This window comes from Staurois parvus, unplaced genomic scaffold (assembly GCF_062004578.1).
Source record: "Staurois parvus isolate SC_StPar_1 unplaced genomic scaffold, SC_StPar_1.0 ptg000048l, whole genome shotgun sequence".
Taxonomy (NCBI): Eukaryota; Metazoa; Chordata; class Amphibia; order Anura; family Ranidae; genus Staurois; species Staurois parvus.
The window spans coordinates 14,120,549-14,140,173 of record NW_028317844.1 but is presented as its reverse complement, the minus strand read 5'-3'; the positions used below and the strand labels follow the sequence as shown (position 1 = coordinate 14,140,173).

Below are 19,625 nucleotides of genomic sequence, written 5' to 3'. Positions count from 1 at the left end.
ATTGGTAATATATAAAATATAGGATTGTGTCAAGTAAAAAAATTCCAAAGATGTCAAGTCTGAAATTTGCTCACACCCATGGAATCACAAAAAACGATGGTACTTACAGTTCAGCATAGACAATGTTTTAAAAGCCTTTTCAGGTCATTAGTTAACCATGGAATATATAGAGTTAACTATGAAATATGGCTCTAGAATTATTGCTCTCACTCCGACATTCATGATGATACCTCACGTGTTGTACAATTGATATTTATATACACATGCTTGACTAACACTGCAGTTTTTTGTGTTTATTTTTATTTATTATATATAATTCTTTTTTTAGTTTTTTCACTGCATTGCTATTACAAACGGCTAACAAAAATAGGCAGGTGACAGGTACACTTTATGGAGACATTGGAGGTCTTTTAGACCCGTAAAGTCTCCTCTGCCCTTGAGTGCACCTATTCCAGCAGAGATTGTGCTGGAATAGCTCCATACTTGGATATGCTAGAAGAGGAATAACAGCTATGACCCCGGGAGTGACGTAACACACATCGGGGTCATTAGTCGCAGGAGGGATCAGTGAACATATGTTCCCAGATTTCCTTTTGCTTTTACTAGGGAAGACGTTTCCCATGGTCTTGGGCTTCCCCAGTGGAGTGGAGAGACACCCCTTTAAGAGCCTCATTAAAGTGATTGGGTGGCTTTAGAGCTGCCCAGTCACTTTTATCAGAAATCCCTTTGCTTTAAAGTGATTCTATAGGCTTATTATTTTTTTAAGAAGAAGAAATAACAAACATGTCTATTCTTACCTGCTGTGTGCAGGGGTTTTGCACAGAGCAGCCAGGATCCTCTTCTTGTGTCCTCACAGGCTCTCCTGGCCCCTCCCTCTTGTCAGGTGCCCCCACAGCAAGCAGCTTGCTATGGGGGCACCTGCTGCTCCATGTGTCCATTCACACATGGAGCCGTGGCTTGGCCCTGCCCCCTCTCTCTTCTCATTGGCTCACTGTCTGTTATTGACAGCAGTGGGAGCCAATGGCTCCCGCTCCTTTCTCAGTCAATGAGAGGAGGGAGTCAGTCCCGGGATAGCCGAGACTCCAGTGCACATCGCTGGATCAAGAGGGGGTTTAGGTGAATATTGGGGGGGCTGGAGGTGATGCTGTACACAGAAGGTTTTTTACCTTTATGCATAGAATGCATGAAGGTGTAAAACCTTGAGCATTTAGAACCACTGTATTAAGCTCACAGCTGCAGTCACTTTTATTGATTTAACAACTTGACATTCATAAATGTAACTTGGTGGACAAGTGGTTTACCAGTCTTATTACCATAAACTGGAATCAGGTTTCTTTGTGCATCATTAGTGTTGTTTGCCCTGCTTTATTTAAGTACTTCCCTACCAGGCCAATTCTGATATATCTCTCCTACATGTTACTTAGACACCACAGACATTATATTTTTGAAGCAGATGCCCTAGAGTGGGTGTTGTAATTTTTTAGGTTACATGGTATTCGTGCAGTAGTTTTTTAAACACTTTTTTTGAAAAAAATTCTGCACTGCCAAATCTTGCATACTATGTTGTACACTACCTATTTTGCATTAACTCATACTATATACTATGCTGTACATGATATGTTCCACACTGCCAAATTCAGTATGCTAATCTGTACAATACCTCTTCTGCACCATCTGACTCTGTATGCTGTGCTATATGTTCCCTATTTCCAACTGCCAAATTCTGTACACTGTGCTGTACATGTAATATCCCACACTGACCCAGTCTGTACACTGCTGTACATTAATCCATACATTTTATAGAGCTGGTAGCTGGTGCTCTACCAGCGAAACATGTGCACAGGAAGTCAATCTTTAGACCCCCATATCACTCTCACTTTATCTGATATGTACTTCCACTATTCTAGCGATTTACGGTGATCACCCCAAAACTGACTTATCTGGATGTTATCTATAACCCTCAACAGAGTTGGATAGAAGTTAGGACCTAAAAATTCAACTGACCTTATCAATAGAGGTGACAAAGCCAATCTTCCCATGTGATTTTCTGCATGATTAACATAAAGAAGGTATTGGTTGAACTTCCAGAATATACATTGTTATATTAAATTTTCTAATTGTAATTTTTAACACAGTAAAAAAAATTTCAGTGCTGAAGAATCCCCCTGTTTTGGACCAGGCAGAGAAGACTAGAAAATCTGATACATTTTATTTTTCTGCAAAAAAGGCAGTACTACCGCATGCAAACATTTCTGTCTGAGAAAGAAACTCATAAATTCTGAAAAAAAAGATATTCATTCATGAAAAAAATCTCAATATGTCCTATCAATATGTTCCAGCCGTCTAAAAATTCTTCCTTTCATCATGTGGTGTGCTATTAAATATTGAAGCCATAAGCAAATACATAAAACATACCTAAATGATATTACTTTTTGTTCAGAGTTTTTTTCTGGAAATGTATTATTACCATAGCTAATCATCAGCTAGTAGTAAGACAAAAAAAGGAATGATGTCCAGGTATATGTTAGCACAATAATAGCAAACCATCATGAAAAGTTGGCGCCAGAGATATTTTTTTAAAGAATTTTTGGAGATAACTAATAAGAAGTAACTAAAACAAATAAATATTTATAACTAATATTAAAAAAAAATATTTTATAAAGATAAATATTTTTAAATATAAAAGTCATTTGGACAACAGCTTAGCAATGAAAAGAGACAGAGAAATGTAGCCATTTAGAAATGATCTTTTAAAGCTGTTGTGAAGGCTGAAGGCATTTTACCCTAATGCATTGTCTGCTTTAAGTTAAAAAATATTTAATGCTCAGCTCCCCACCCCCAGCTCTCCCTTATACTTACCTGAGCCTGATTTCAACCCAGCGATGTGCATGGGAGCAGCTGCTCTCTCGGTTCTCTCCCTCCTCATTGGCTCAGAGACAGCAGGGGAGGCCACTGTAAATGGCAGCCAATGAGGCTTGACCGGCACAGGATCTAGCCATGCTCTCTGTGTCAATGGACACCCAGAGCTGGCATGGGAGCCAGCCTGCATGAGAAATACAGGCAGATATTTATCCATTGTTCCATACCATCAGGGAGGTGTGTGATTGGCCCAAAATTTATTCTGCAGCAAGAGAATGACCCCAAAGAGACAGTCATTTAGACATACACATGGTGGAAATTTTTTTTTCATTTTGTTTCAGATGCATTTGTTAATTGAAGAATTTTGTTTAGTGATATTTCTTATGTTGAACTGGTTTGTTTTGTATCTCTGGCATTCTTTTCATATATTCCATGGTCTGGGTGGCTAAGCTATCAAAGCTATTAATGATGGGTCCATGCTGATGGAGATCTGATGGTGGCTGGGATCATTCTATTAAGGTACAAAAATAACTATTCTAATATACCATGTTGTCAATTCCCTATTTCACACTTCTGCTTTCATGTGCTATGTTGTACATTTGCTTTTCTGCACTTCCTCATTTCATATACCATGCTGTACTGTCTCTATTCCACACAGCCTAGATCTATACTAGCATAGATCTATACTTATACAAAAAAAAGTAAAAAAAAAAACACAAAACGTACAAAAAACAAGAAAAAGAATGGGCAGACTTGATGGGCCACTCAGTCTTTTTTCTACCATCACTTTCCTATGTTTCAATTAAAGGTGACCCAGAGTGTGAAGAACCAAAGAATACCCAAACATTCACAAGGAAAATTAAAAAAAAAACTTTAATGTTGCTTGTGTGTGAAAGAAAACTGGATAGATCACAAGTGTCCACGTTTATTTTATGCAATGTACACAGACATGGAAATGGCAATCCCTGCCTAGGATTGCCTCTCTAGCACATTTCATCCAATCAGGGCTTAATTAGAGGTGGGGAGATGGAGACTCCAGCATTAAGATTATGTCCTGATTGGGTTGGATTGGCAGGGACTGTGGTTGCCATGCCTGTGGACAGTTTCTATAATAACCATGGATACTTATGATCTATCCAGTGTGTAGCAGCTTTTTTCTCTTACTTCCAGTTACAGAGCACGCATGGCTCAGGCTGCTTCCTGCACAGGGGCGGGCTTACAACTCATGGGGCCCCCAGGCAATAGGGGATCATGGGGCCCCTGTGTCCTTGCCAAAACTCAAAAAAGCCTATGAAAAAGGTGCCAGGGGCATATTATGGGGCCCTCTACTGACCCCAGGCCCTCGGGCAGTGCCCGAGCTTCCAAATGGTCAGTCTGCCCCTATTCCTGCATGAGAAGTTTTGATTGGAGTGGGGGAGCAGTAGCTTAGAGCATGGAGCCCTTTTAATCTGATATATTTTTGTTTGCACATGATTTGATGGTGGAAGTCAGCAGAACTTAATTTCTTTCACTGAGCTCAGTTAAAATTTGTTTGCAAAGTTAACAGTCTATTTGTCTTTAGTAAACCTTTATGTACACTGTGGGACACGTTGGGGTTTATTTACTAAACCTGGTTGACTCAGAATCTTGTCCACTTCTGCATAAAAACCAATCAGCTTCCAGGTTTTATTGCTGAAGCTCAACTGAACATGCTGAGGTTAGAAGCTAATTGGCTACCATGCACAGGTGCCCAAGATTCTGAGTCAACCAGGTTTAGTAAATAAACCCCGTTATGTCTACTGAGGGCTGCACCTACTTAATTCCAGAGAAAGATTACCACTTTAGAATGTAAAGTGTATGTCAAGCCAAACACATTTGATTTTGGATAGAGAGGAAAAGTTTTAAAATGCCTTTCAGGTTTTTATTGCTTCCTGCGACTCCATTAGCGGAATTTAGTAAATCTAAAAGAGCCTTAGATAGCAGTTAAAATACAAGGGTTGTAACCCACCCCCACTTCTAAAATGAAACACACAAGTTTTTTATTTAATCCCGGAGAAAGAGACAAAACATTCATGATGTATTTAGCTGCAAACTTTTTTTTAAGGAAGTGTAACTTATTAACTGAAAAACATCCAGGGGAGCATCTTTTTTATTAACATAGTACTGATGGCCACAAAGGGAAAAGAATACCACATGTGATCTATTAAACACCATTCTGCACTAGAGAATGCATAGTGTTTTGCATATACTTTGTTTTATGTACACAAATAAATAGCTTTTAATATGCATTTTACCTTTCTTGATTGGCAGCTGAAAAGAAAGGCATACACATGGGAAGCTCAGTTCATATCCAAGGCTTGGGAATCCAGTAAACATCAGAAAGATGTTCATTTGGTAGTAAATTGATGTGGATTGTAATAGCTTTGTTTCTTTTTTCTTGTGTTAAATTAGTTTAATTGGAGAAGAATTGAATTTTGAATGAATTGATTCAGAGCTCCATGTCCTAGAACCTATCCTAGTAGCATATAATATCTCAAACATATAGCAATAAATACTAATTTTATGTGTATCTTCATATTAATATCTGTTGTCAATAAGACATAATACATTAGGCTTGGATGTATCTTGTCTTGGAAGATGCAAGAAAGTAATTAGCACATCTTTGCAAAGACAGAACAAAAATCCACTTTTTTGTAATTTTTTTTTTTTTTTGCTTTAATGCTTTACTTTGATTTATCTTTCTCTTGATTTACAAGAACTACTCATCATCATCAACAGGGAGTCACTGATTCTGCAGATAAACACGTTATTATGTTATCTTTGTCTTGTGTTGCAGGGGCAGATGTAATACTACATCAGACATCAGCCATGTGAGACCCTGCTAAGATGTGTGGTATACTTCTAAAGATTTTATTATACCATGCTTTTAACAATTGGGATTTGTAAACACTTTGATGAACAATGTATTTGACTATTCTTGAAAAATGTCTTTTCCATTCTGTCGGAATAGGGAACAAGAAAATAATAACTTATACTCACACAAAACAGATCGACACAAAAAAAAAACCCTCTAATCTTTCTATTGTCATCTATTTTTTTCAAATCCAAAATTGCATTTATGGACTTTTCTTTTGAAGTCCTGCACCATGTCTCCTTTTTGTAAAAAAATAAACACAATGTTTAAAGCTGCAATGTTTTAGATTTAATTAATAAAAACATGCACAGCTCCCAACACTCATTCATCATCATTGATGGAAATCAATAAATGATAGGATAGGAGATAGTTAAAGGGAAGATGCTCATTCTTTCCATTACTTTTAACATGACCTTCATTAAATGGTGCCCTTTCTGGTAATATCGCACTCTCACATTGCCTTCTTTGATAACATAGAAGTCTTACATGTGAGTTTTCTGGCACTTACAGTCACTTCGGTAATATTGGCAGGAGAGAATAAATACTAATAAAATAAAGCCATCTAAAATTGCTATACTGTTTTGTGTAACTTTTTGCATGTTTCTTAGGCTGATTACAGTGCAGCAAATGATAAAGAAAGATCTTTTCCTACTCTAAGAGGCCTGTTTATAATAGAGAGTGCATACTGATTATCCTCTTGACACAGAATTTTTCACTCCACATTGCTCCTGCATTTTACATGTGATTCATAAACTGAAAGTTGCCAATTGGAGCAGAGGATTGCCATGATAAGAGAAGAGGCTGGTAACATGATTTTGAAAAGTCAAATGATTGGGTTCTAATTATCTTGGATTTTTTTTTCTTTATTCCAGCACTTGGCTTGTTTCAGAGTCTCAAAGCAAGAGTAATATAACGTACATTATTAAGGCATAGGATCGTGCTTTAAAAAAGTGCCAAAACTAAAAAAAAAGCAAAAACCAAAACTGTAGTATGACCATGGTAAGTCCATACTGTTGGTTTACAAATGGGGTCCTTAGATTAAATTTCATATTGTCACCAAGGTCTAACCTTGTCTTATTTCATGTCTAAGTCCCACTATCTGTTTAGCTGCAATCTTTTTAGCAATTAGAGTTAAATTTATTTTGTTGTGTTAGGCATTTTGTTTTGTTTGATATGTCTATTTTTGGATGTGTAATTATTTTTATTCTCTTTGAGGCCCAACATATTTCTTTTTATTCGTGTTAGGTATTACAGTATACCTCATGGACATTGGACATTTTTCAGCTACACCTAGGGGCTTCTGGTGAGTTTTTTTTACTTCTTCTAAACGCAGCTGCACACATAGGATTTAGAGGAGTTTAGAGGCAGGGGAGTTTAGAGCCAGAAAAAAAACACTGCCATTAGGTCCAGGAGCAGAAGCATTTTGGCAGGAAAAAACGATTGACACCTTTAAATGCGTCTAAACTTGTCCAAACATTCATGAATGCTGGGTGTGTTTAGTGCTTGAACAATAATTCATTTCAATGACAAGAATAAATTATTATTCTAGCCAGTGAAATTAATTACCGCCCAAATGCTTTATGCACCTAAATGCACCTAAACACGTTATACACTTTTACAAGTTTCAGGCATTGTTTTCTGCCAAAACAGTGCTACCAGGAGGAAAGGCTCCTAGGAGAGTTTGCAAAACATCCTATGTGCATTAGATATTAAAAAGGACTTTAAAAGATGCTTTTAAATCAAAAAGTTGCTGTTACACAAAAACATGTCTTTCTGCATAGAGGTACTTTAATTGAAATTATAATTGAAAAGCAATGAATAAAAAACAAGTGGTAAATAGGACTACCTGTGATTGATCTTAATTGCCACCTGTTTTGTTTAATCCCCTTTTAAACACATGGAATGCTCTATTCTCAGAACTGTGTTAGTCTTACTAGAATTCAAGTGTGCCTTGCAGTTTAGACACACATGCATTCACCAAATCCTGCAAGCAGAGAATAAAATGCTGGTGACTAAGCTGCAAATGACAAATAATAAGGGCTATTCTAGATTCGCACAACAACATAATTACATTCAAAAATTAAAAATAAATGCAATTTGTGTAGACATATTAAGGGTACTTATTAAAAATTAACAACTTCAATACCTGGCACTTTCACCCCTTCCAGCTCAGGCCAATTTTCTGATTTCAGTGCTGTTGCACTTTGAATAACAATTGTGTGGTATTTAGCTTTACCAAAGGAGCTTTCTTTTGGTGGTATTTAATCAGCACTATGTTTTACATCTTTTATTTTTTGCTAAACAAATTAAAAAAGATAGGAAATAAAAAAAATGTTTTTCTTAGTTTCTGTTATACAATTTTGCAAATAAGTAGTTTTTTTTCTTCACTGATGATGGACATTGATAGGTTGCACTGATGGCTATTGATGAGGCTGCACTGATGTGCACTAATGGGCACTAATGAGGCAGCAATGATGGGCACTGATGGGTGGCACTAATGGGCACTGATATTCTGCACTGATGGGCATTGATATGCTGTGCTGATGGGGCTGCACTGATAATCAGTATAAACCATGCGCTGACAGCCTTGCCGGTTAATGGCTTTCCTTTACTCACACAGACACAGCGGGTGAGGAAAGTACTGCAGATAACCGTCAAGTCCGTTTACATGTGATCAGCTGTGATTGGACACAGATGATCACATGCTAAAGGGCCACTGTGATTGACCCTTTACCTCAATTTGTGATCAGCTGTGTACAAAGGACACTTAAAGGCCAGCACAGAAGATACACAAACATTTAAATAACATGCTTGGGGGATGCCTTAAAAATTTACCTGATGTTACAGAACAGTACAATTTTTACAAATAGTCTCAGAGACAGCATACATTGGCAGCACACATTGGCAGCCAATTTCTATCAAACTAAGAATGAAGTGACCACAGATAATACAGCAGTGTAAAATTGTAAAAGTGTAAAATCTAGTAGCAGGATCATTTTAAATAGGCTAAGCTTATATTTATTCCAGACAGACAGACAAATTTATTACAGACAAACAGCACAGGCTGGGGGCTTTACTACAGTAATTACATATACTGCTGGAGCATGCACAGTATGTGAAAAGTAAATGCACACAATGTGTGCTGCAACTTCTAGCTTTCATTAAAATGTGCCAGTATTGGATTACCAAGAATCACAAAACCCATTCTGCTAATGCTACAGATTAAACTTTATCGTCCCCCACCAGTCTAAAAAATTATACCTGCCAACATTATCATTTCTTATAACCTCTCCTTGCCTATTCTGGTGTACTGTAAATGTGCCAACCAATATATCTACAGCTGGACCTCAGATACCAAATTTCTGATATTTTCTGCAGAATAAATTTAGCTTTGTGTCTCAAAGTTCATGGCCTACTCTGGTGCCCAGGCACTGTAAAGGTGTCATACAATGTTTCTGCAGCTAGACCTCAGTTGACAAATTTCTAAGTTCTGTCTAAACGCAAGGTCATACTTCTTGTTCTATTACTACTCTGTTATTACTGCTAATATACATGATAGCTTCCTTGCTGTTCCTAGTTGTTAAGAAAGCAGAGGCTGTGTCCTTATAGCTACCAGTGACATCACCTGCCCCATTCATTTACTGTCTGGGAATCCCAAACCTTATAAACACAAATTGTATGGTTTACACACAATAACAATGGCAGTGATAAAAAATAGCCATATTTGGTCAATGACATCACTTAAAACACCCTCATCCTTATGTTTACTTTTAGCAGTGGCCCGAGAAATGTCAATCAGCACTAATCAGTGACGGGCATGTGTCCATTGATTAGTGGGATTTTTTTTTTATTTGGTGGCCATTGTTCATTATGATTGACGTAATTTGCATTATTGGAAAATGTGATTGATGTACAATGGATATTTTTTTTTCTAATAAAGAACTGTGTAAGTGCGTTTATTTACCTTTCACGTTTTGTGCACATGTGTGGGCAGTATCTGGGGGCTCCCAGATTCCAGTACAGGCTTCCAGATATCAAAAAGCTACTTACCTATAGACAGCCATTGGGTCAAGGCTGTGGTAAGAGGCCCTTGTCCTCATAAACATTGGGAAAAGATGCTTTAAAAAGGGGCCCCCATAGGAAGCACCTACCTTTTTTTAAAAAATGTTTTACTCATTTTTGACAAACCTGTGTTGAGCCAAACCCAAGTATGTTCAGCTCATCCCCATTTGCAACCTATTCTGGTGCTTCTACACTCTGGATATTGTTTCTCAGATAGATAATATACTGTAATTTTAACATAAAGATAAAACATGCGTCATCTCATCCTCCTATATTGCAACCTATCCAATCTGTTTACATAATGCCCAGGCACTGAACAATGTTTTTCTAGCTATTGCCTCTCAGATAATACACTCTAATTTTATTTCAAGATAAAACCTGCCTTGTCTCTTCTTAAATGCACCCTATTCAAATGCTTGCATGCTGTCCTGATGATAGCTAATTTCTACCAAATATCTGAAGCCTGTATTTTGAATATATTGGGAATAATTGAAGATATGGGGTGGGAGGGGGTTTGGGGAGTGGGGAAGTGCAAAGTGGGAACAAGTGGTGTGAAGTGACAAGGAGATCAGTGGTGATAAAGAGTTTATAGGAGGCAGCTGTTGCAGGTTGTGATAGGGGGAGGCATTGAGAAAATTAAACAAAAGGGAGCAGAGACGTATGCTAGAAATTGGAGAAAAAAAGAAAAGAAAGAGAGCTCTTTAGCTTTTTAGAGAACAGAAAAAGAGGAGACACTGAACCTGCATGTAGAGAGTAAAAGGGAAATTTGAGGCTATCACTCAGGAGGAAAGCTAGAAGACAAGAGACAGGGAGAATACACCACGGTGGATGCAGTGAAATCCTTAAGATAAGAGAGGAACATGAAAGTTTACCATAGAAGGGGAAATGAGCAGAAGTTCAAAATAGTTTTTTGTTTTTTTTTTAATTTTATGTAAGACATACATTAATATTATTTAGACATTGAATTGTCAGAGTTAAGTACAGAAGATGCATACCTTAACCCTTTTTCTGCCAGGCCCTGCACTCCATTTTTTTAAAATCAGGTGGCCAGACCATTTTATAATTTTTTCATTGCTTTTTCATTTTCCCCTTACAGCTTTCAGAGTTTGTAAAAGACCAACCACACCATATTATTTCTAAAAGCATATGAATTTTAAGGCATTGCAATATATTTGCAAATGTTTATCAAATAAATATTTTTACTAAACTTACACTAAAATCATTATTTGCAGATACAATCACAGCAAATTTCACAAAATTCCTGCTTAATTCCTACTAAATATAAAAGCATAACCTGTATTGAGTTAATAAAAATATTTGCAAATTTTAAATTGCTCCTTTTTGCGAAATGGTGAAAATGAAACGTACGCAAAAATACCTCTAAAAGACTGGAGGTTTTAATTTTTCACTCACAGCTTTCAGAGTTTGTAAAAGACCACCCTAAACCATATATTTTCTGAAAGGACATGACCAGTAGAATAAAAAGGCGCTACTTATTTTTTTAGGCCCCACAATAGTTGCGCAAATTGATATTTTCACAAAAAAAACCACTAATATCTTTATTAACACACATAAACACAACATAACTTACAAAATTCCTCATAAATTCCTACTAAGGCCTCATTCAATGGGGTGTGATAAAGTGTATGCTCATTGAGGGCCATGTTTACCTGCATGGGGATGCACAGATGTTCTATGTATCCCTGTGCAGGCAGTCCTATTCATGCCAACTGAGACTCAGTACCTGCAAGGACAGAACTGGCATCCATGCGGGTGTAGTTGCAGGGCCCTAAATGCAGACAATGTGAGTTCAGGGACATGCACCCACATGGATATCAAGGTGGGAGCAGTGGTTGTGCCCAATGCAGTGGCTGCGTCCCAATTGATATGGATGGGACTGCCTGCATAGGAATGCACAGAACACACTGTGTCTTAATTTGACATCAATCAACTCAGCACACAGGAACAGATCTGAAGCTGCCAATCGCAAGCTGTGTGCTGGAGCCCCCTATCCTGTAACGTTTTTTCTCTTGATGCCAGAAAAATTTGTTAGAAATACTTCATGCTAATAGCAAAGGAATGAAGCATCGGACAGAAATGACACTTAGTGCTCTTAATTTAGGCAAGTGCACTACTTTCTTTTAAAGGATGTATTTATAAACGAAAACCACACTTTCATAGCAAAAAATTTGCAAAAAAATAATGCTGCATATATAATTGCTGAACAAATCATATTGTAACTGAATGCTTTTAAAAATTATGTTTCCTTTTCAATCTGCAAGCTGTAACATTCTGTAAAATTCAATGCAATATTGCAACCTGGAGGTGTTCCATATACTGTTGCTGTATGGAAGGCCTCCAGAAATGTCTTTTCCTGGCTGTGTGATTGGCTTACTGATTTTTCCGGAAGTCTGCACTAAGATAAAAGTCAGGTTTTAGACAATCTCTGCAGATCCTTCATTTTTTGGTGAGATGCTCCAAAAGGGTTAATCAATTCTGACGCAGCTGTTTTCCTCATTAATAATCAGCTGATTATTAATGACAAAGTCACACTTATTTATAATTATACAAAGGCACAAATTGGAACAAACAGCCTTTTCTTTAGAGCAGCAACAGGTAGGAATCAACAAGTAACAAGGTGTGTTAAAATCCTTGCAATATGTATAGATTACTCAGGATTGTATTTTTTGTTTCAACAAAACTTAATCTTTAACTAAAAAAACTACCTTCTTTTGCTCTCAGCTTCCTCCAACTTCCTTTTTTTTGCTGCTGTGATCTGACTTCCTGTTAGAGGGTTGCTATTTTTGTTCTCCATGTCCCATTGTGTGTAGAAATGTAGCCACCCTCTCTAGCTCATCCCTGAGATGGACTATGATCTATGGAGTAGGATCTAAGGACTGTGGGAGTATTAGTGTGCATAGATTAGTGCACCTGATCGCAACATGCCTTGCTTATTCCAAATGAATGGAACTGAGGGGGGAAATAAGAGGTTCTGGTGCTCACACAAGGTGTTAGAAGGAGGCAGAAAAACACAGTAAGAAACTATTTCATGAAAAATAGATTACAGGGCAATTAAGTAGTGGATGTGTATAGATTGTTTTTAGAAAACGAGGATATCTTTTAGTGTCACGTTAACTATGCCAGTTTACTTTTTTCTAACCTATTTCTATAGCAAAAAAAAAAGAAATCGTCCAAAACAAACATCTAACAGCAGGAAGGCAGTACAGTTTTTGTATAAACTAAAGGTAGTTTCTTGAAACAATGTTCACACGTGGAGAGTAATGTGCCTTGAAAATAGTGATTCACTATTCACCTGTGACATATATTGTATACTGTGATTACAAACACCTATATTTGTCAGAGTGGCAAACTGGTATTAACATGCTTTTTTTTCCTTTGTTTTAACTTTCTTGACTTTACTATGTGCCAGGAAAAAAACATATCTAACCTTGCCCTTGATTATCATGGTTGGGAGCATTCAGCTAAATCTTTATTTTCTTTTCACAAAATTAATACATATAACACTGAATTATCTACACATGCATGTTTGTAAAACTACCATGGAATCTTGCAAAAAACATTTTATTTACCTGTCCAGGCTCATGGCTGTCATAATGGCTGTGCATGCAAACTGGTTGCATGTATCCAAGGATGTAATTATAGTACAAAGAGGACTTCCGAACACCCACTCGCCTCCTCGAGCCCACTGATGGATTAGAAATGGCATTCCAATAATGTGGACAAGATCTGCCACTGCCAGATTACATATATAGATATCAGGTATTGTTTTTCTTCTAGATCTAGAATAAACAAACAGACACAGTTTAGCATAGTTTATTTGTTTCTACATTAGTATTAGTCTAAAATAGTTTCTAAAGTTCAACTGTATTTTTTTCATTTGCTTTGATTTTATTAGATTATCATATTATTTATTTATCATTAGGTAACCAAAACAGAATGGAAGAAAATAGTGTTTTAAGATAAATAGATTTGAAAATGTATTTTTGTTTCATTTTATTTAATGGAGTTTGTTTAATCTATATTGGATGTTCAGAGAGTTGGATGCTTACATGTATCCCTTTCTGTGTTATAGTTTGTGATATATGAGCATATACACAGTTATGAATAGTCCATTGTTCTCATGCTCTTTCTAGCCCTTTAAATAGTATACAGTATAAATATCTTGGGGTTTTTTTTACCTTGCACATTATTGGGTGTTTTGCAAAGTTAATTTTTACTTCACCATATTCATAAAACTAAGTGAAAGTTCACTTTGCAAAAAACATGATCTAATCTTTCAGCAAATCAAGGTCCAAAATCAAATATTTCATGGATATTTACCTGCAATTTTTTTTTGCATTAACCATTCTTTAAAGCAGTATTAAACCCAAAAACAAACATTTACTATATTGCAACTTACCAATTAGTAGATGTGATGGCTGAATTCATCTTCTTTTTTAGGCTTTTTTTCTATTTTCATTTGGTGATCCAGCCAGTAAGTATGTTATTTTTCAATAGCTCAAGCTCTCCAGTAGAATGTATCAGTTTACATGGATGAGACAAGCCACCTACCACTGGCAAGGATGATTACAATGATCAGCTTTTATTTATTCATGTAAAAACTTTATCCCAAAATAACAAACTTTGGCTGTAACCAATTATAAAGTGTGAGCTGGAGTTCTGCTTCAATTTGTTATTGTGTTTAAATCTGCTAATACATTAAACACTAACCTCTCCCATAGACTGACAATGCTGTTGTCTGCTGTGCTTCCTGTGCTCATTCATCCAGAGTTGTGTCTCACTAATAAGGGAGGTGTGTTACTGGCCAGATTACCAAATGAAAATAGAGAGAAAAAAGCCAAAGAAAAGGAAACTGATGCAACCACCACATCTAATGACTGCTAAGATGCAATTTAATAATTTTTTTGGTTTAACCCTGCTTTAAGAACATTAGCTTCAGGGGCTGATATACATATTGCTTCTGGGGCAACCCTGTTGCCAAACCACTGATACAACTAAAACCTTTTTATCATAAAAATAAGCCTCCTTTGTGTAGACATCCAAAAGTCACATTTTCTACCATGTCAAAAGGCAAGTGATAAAAAATATGGAAAGGAAAAACACTGCAAGTAAGCAGGTAAAATGGGTTTTTTTCTGTGTTTTTACCCAATTTTTTTTTCAGTTTATGACAGGGTCTTTTTTACTACCTTTACTACCTTTCTTCCCATTCACTGTGCTTTAACAAAGTGAACAGAATGTTCAACAAATGGGTAGAGCAGCCTACACACAAATTTGTGATACCAAATTCAGAACATAAAGAACAAAAAGTGTAGTGCTAAAACCTTACAATAAAAGGTGAATCACAAACACTTGAATCTCTTACATAAACAGATGTAAACAATGTGGAAAAACAATATAAGTATAGTTGCCCATGCACAGACCACTCCGTAAATCGCATCAAACTGACAATCAATTAAATCAAAGTGCACACAATAAACATATAATATCTGACATATAAACTGCAAATGACCCATACACAAATTGATCTGTGAGTACTAACCAATCTTTTAGTTCATTATATCAAAATATGTGTAAAAACAGTGTCCATAGATTGATCGATGTCCCGTGATCCCTCTCCAAAGTGGACGTCCAACTTAGCCACTTCAAAGTGATTGTAGGATTTGATGTGGTTTACAGATTGATCTTTGAAAGGGCAACTATACACATATATTGTTTTTTTTCACATTTTTTAGATTTTTTTTTATTTATGAAATTCACATGTTTTTGATTCACCTTATATTATAAGGGTTTAGCGCTACACTTTTCATTCTGTATTAAGTGAATACGTATGTAAATACATCCTACAGAAAATCATTCAGAATGTTCCCATTAAAAACAGACACAAAGATACAGGTAAACATTTGCTAGTACGCACTGAAGTAACACAATGAATTCCTTTAAATATTTTCCTTAATTTAGAAATGTGATCACTTATCAGTGGTTCATGAACATAGGAACATTAATGCATCTTGGCAGACACATATTGATCCTTAGTGCTCAACTGTGTTCGGTGCATAATTGCATATATATATTTAAAACCATCTATTAACCTTTCTGGTGAACTCAGAATGCAAGGCACATGCGATACAGAGCAATATACCTCTGTATTCCAAGATTCTTTACAAGGCATCTGTGGTGTGAGCCTTAGTGGGTACAAAGTTGTATTTGTAAAGACAAAAATGAAATAACTATATGTACAAACCCTACAAATTAAAAATTTACTTAGTATGCTGTTGTTACTAAGCAATACTCAACAAATGAAGTCAATAAATGCATGGTTTCTCCAAATGTGATAAAACTAATGTTTTACTTCCTGAGATCATTTTTAACATAATGTTCACCTGTTGCATTCATTTAACTGGAGGTATAAGATATCCTTGTTTTTTTGCCATCATTCATTTTAATCTAGTTCTGACTATCAGTCAACTGTATCTCTGTTGTACTCAGAATTAGGTATTCAAAAATGGACAGTTTATACATTTTTCAAATAATAAAGCATATATAAATGGTAAATAGAAGTTAGTATCTTTGGTTATTCCAAAATAAAACAGATTTGTAGAGAATACTGTATGCAGCTAGGGATACTTATCACCAATGTACCCATGTCAAGAAACACTTAAGAGGTGATGCACCAATATGATGCTAACTGATGCATGTTCTTCTGCCGTTTAGTTTGCATGAAATTATTTTTGCATGTAATCTGTAATATATACATACACTTTCATGTATTGTTATGCCAGAAAACATGCAAACTCAAGCTTCTTGAAGGTCATTGGTGGACTATAAGGCTGATAAAGAAAACAGTTCTCAGGGATCCTAATTAGAAATATAATATAAAAATGTTTAATGTTTTGGTTACCCAAAAACAACATGGCATACAGTACATTCGTACTGCATAGACCGGCTTGTTCGGCTTGGAATACATCAAATATAACATATCATTTGTAATGCCAAATTGATTTAATAATGATTTTTTTATTGGAAAATAGGCAACTTAACATTGGTGTAGCCAAAATGGGCTAATCAGATTTCTCACAAAAAGTGATAGGTCATTCACCTGTTAGAAATCTGCACATTTAGTGAATTGGTCTGATTCACGAAAGAGTAAAATGAGTTTTCACTCCTTTTTTTGGTCTGATTTTGCTTCTTATTAAATTTAGAACAGGTTTAGGCTTCCATATTGGTAAGTTGTCTGTTTTCCAAGAAAGGATACATATTAAATGAATTTTGTATTACACACTATATGTGTAACTTACTTAAATATTTTTTGGGATGAGATACATTCCATGCTGAACTAGATGGTCTATGCAGCACAGATATATGTCATGCTTCTTTGGGTTAGCAAAATATTGAACTTTCAAAAAATGAAAATGCTTCATTAAAATGTTTTTAGTATTTGGTTTTCCATCTTTTTTTTCAATTAAACATTTTGCATGCTGTTGCTTGTTTTGCTGTGCTGCAGGTAACTGTCACAATATTCTTTCAGATAGTATTCTTGTTGAATGTTAAAACACTTGTTCTTTCAGAAAAAAATAAAAAAAACAATGATCTGTATTAGACTGCAAATACGTTTTGTGGAAGTCCAATGTAGAGGATTTCCTGCAAATGGAAACACTTGTAACTGCTATTGAGTTAAACCTACATGAACTAATCACAGCTAACAATGTCTTAAATTGTTATGTTAGTGATAATTGTACCATATACCAAAGTACTAAGGGCAACAACAGTGGTTGGAGAGATGCTTCAGACCTGCAACAGTCTATGCAAATGATGGTTAAATATATACTCTTACAATTTAACTGTCTTCCCACAATTCCTCTCTTCTCACAATTTAACAATCTTCCCATTCCTTTTTCTATGAAAAAGGAAAGTATTTGCATCTGTTGCAATTTTTTAATTCTGGTCAAATTGTATGCTCAAATCAAGCCAGGATTTGGATGTGTTTTAGTAAATGACCCTACAAATGTTTTTTCCAAAGTGCTTTCGTCTCTAGTTGCAATAAATTGCAATATTACATTCAAATAAAGTGCAGTCTAACAATGTAATAGTATTAAGAGAAATGACGTTCCCAATTGCTAATATAACATTTCTCAGTTGAAGTTATTCAAATGTCTCAAACTAAATTATTCTGCAAAGTCAATTACAGGTTGGCAAAACTATTTCTGAAATATTTTCAGCTTTCCATTTACAGATGACCTCGCTTTGTGAGCTTAACACTATTTTTAGCCACAAATTTATATGTTCTGGTAAGGTTGTTTACTTCATTGCCCTTGGATAAATCTCAGCTTTGCTACATTCTTTAAATATGTTTCTAATCTGGAAAGGAGCTTTAGGTCGAAACATAGGGCAATGATAGAAACATTTTTTTTGGAAACATAAAGACATGGTTAACAGAACAATAGGAAAGGAAAATCAATATAGTTGGTGGTACAAGCTCTAAGAAAGCACACAGAAAACAGAAATAAGTTGTCTCCTTTGAATCCACTATGGTTATTAAATATGTTTCATCTTGAAGATAATGGCCTTCCAAATGTATTTTTTACATAATAATAGGTGGTTCTAGATCTTTAGGGTTCACTTTCCTGCATTGGCAGAATGAAGCTCTTTAGTGCATGTGTGTATGTATGGGTAAATATGGTAAGCTTGTAGATGATGGCTATGTTTAGTTGGTGTTCTCTGTAATATAGCTTACTCTGGATACACAACTAGTAAATAAATGCATGAAAAGTAATTCATTATAAAGAAAATCTAGCACAAGAATTTTAGATAAAACAAGTTTAACCCCTTGGTACTGAGCGTACACATATATAGTATGAGGACACACTGGACTGGGTTTTTTTCATTGGGCTGCATATGCATTTGTGTGTTTGTGCTGGGAGCATGCCACACAGTGTGCTCTGAGCACAGAGAGTGGGGTCTCACCGGGAGCCCCGTGTCCATACCAATGATCGGGACTTGGAACTCCCAGTTCCTGGTCACCTGCTTACTGTGATAGCCTCTGATTTATCTTGGTGATCAGTCACTATGAAGCCTACCCCCGCGTTTCTCTCTCTGAGAATCGAGAGGAAAGATACATTGTATCTCTCTCTCATTGCAGAGAGAGATAAACAAACAACTGTGTGCAAAATAAATAAATAAATTAAAAACAAAGAAAAAATACCTAGACTAAGGTTAGATCTAGGTCAGTGCCAGGGTTATTGTTCAGTAAGAGTCAAAGGCTAAAAAAAGCAAAATGTGTAGTAACAAGAAATATACAGCTGGATTCAAAAAATTATTTTTTATTTTGGGGGGGGGGGCAGTTTTACTTTGATAAAAAAAAGGAGATATCCATTACCATTTACCACCAAATGAAAGCTCAATTTGTCCTGAAAAAAAACAAGGTATAATCCACATGGATGCAAAAAGTAATTGTGATGATATGTACAGTTTTATTAACACATGTCAAAGATGCAAAATTGTGCTTAGACATTAGCATTTGTTTTACCCTTAGGTGGGAAGGGGTTAAAAGTTATAATAAAAGTATTAGCATACAGCGACATCGCTATGGGGCTGCAGGTGGTGCAAACCATACCAGGTGACACCTACCAGACGGGTGACACCCATTCTCAGGGGCACTAATAACACTGCCCCAGTAACTGATCTGCATCTCTCGCCGGCTGTCTGGGTTACCATCTCCATCCCCGGCTCACACAGCAGAGCAGGTTCCTTACTGAAGCTGCCTTCCCCTCCTTGGCTGTTTACATTGTACACA

At 36.1% G+C, this 19,625-nt stretch overlaps 1 protein-coding gene across 1 annotated transcript in view; it reads right to left on the bottom strand.

The window, feature by feature from the left end:
- MCHR2 (melanin concentrating hormone receptor 2) overlaps positions 1-19,625 on the bottom strand; it is a 177,233-nt gene that overhangs the window by 77,479 nt on the left and 80,129 nt on the right. Inside the window, exon 4 of the mRNA XM_089665193.1 lies at positions 13,405-13,614. Coding sequence (XP_089521319.1) covers positions 13,405-13,614 — 210 coding nt within the window. The remainder of the gene's footprint in view (positions 1-13,404; positions 13,615-19,625) is intronic.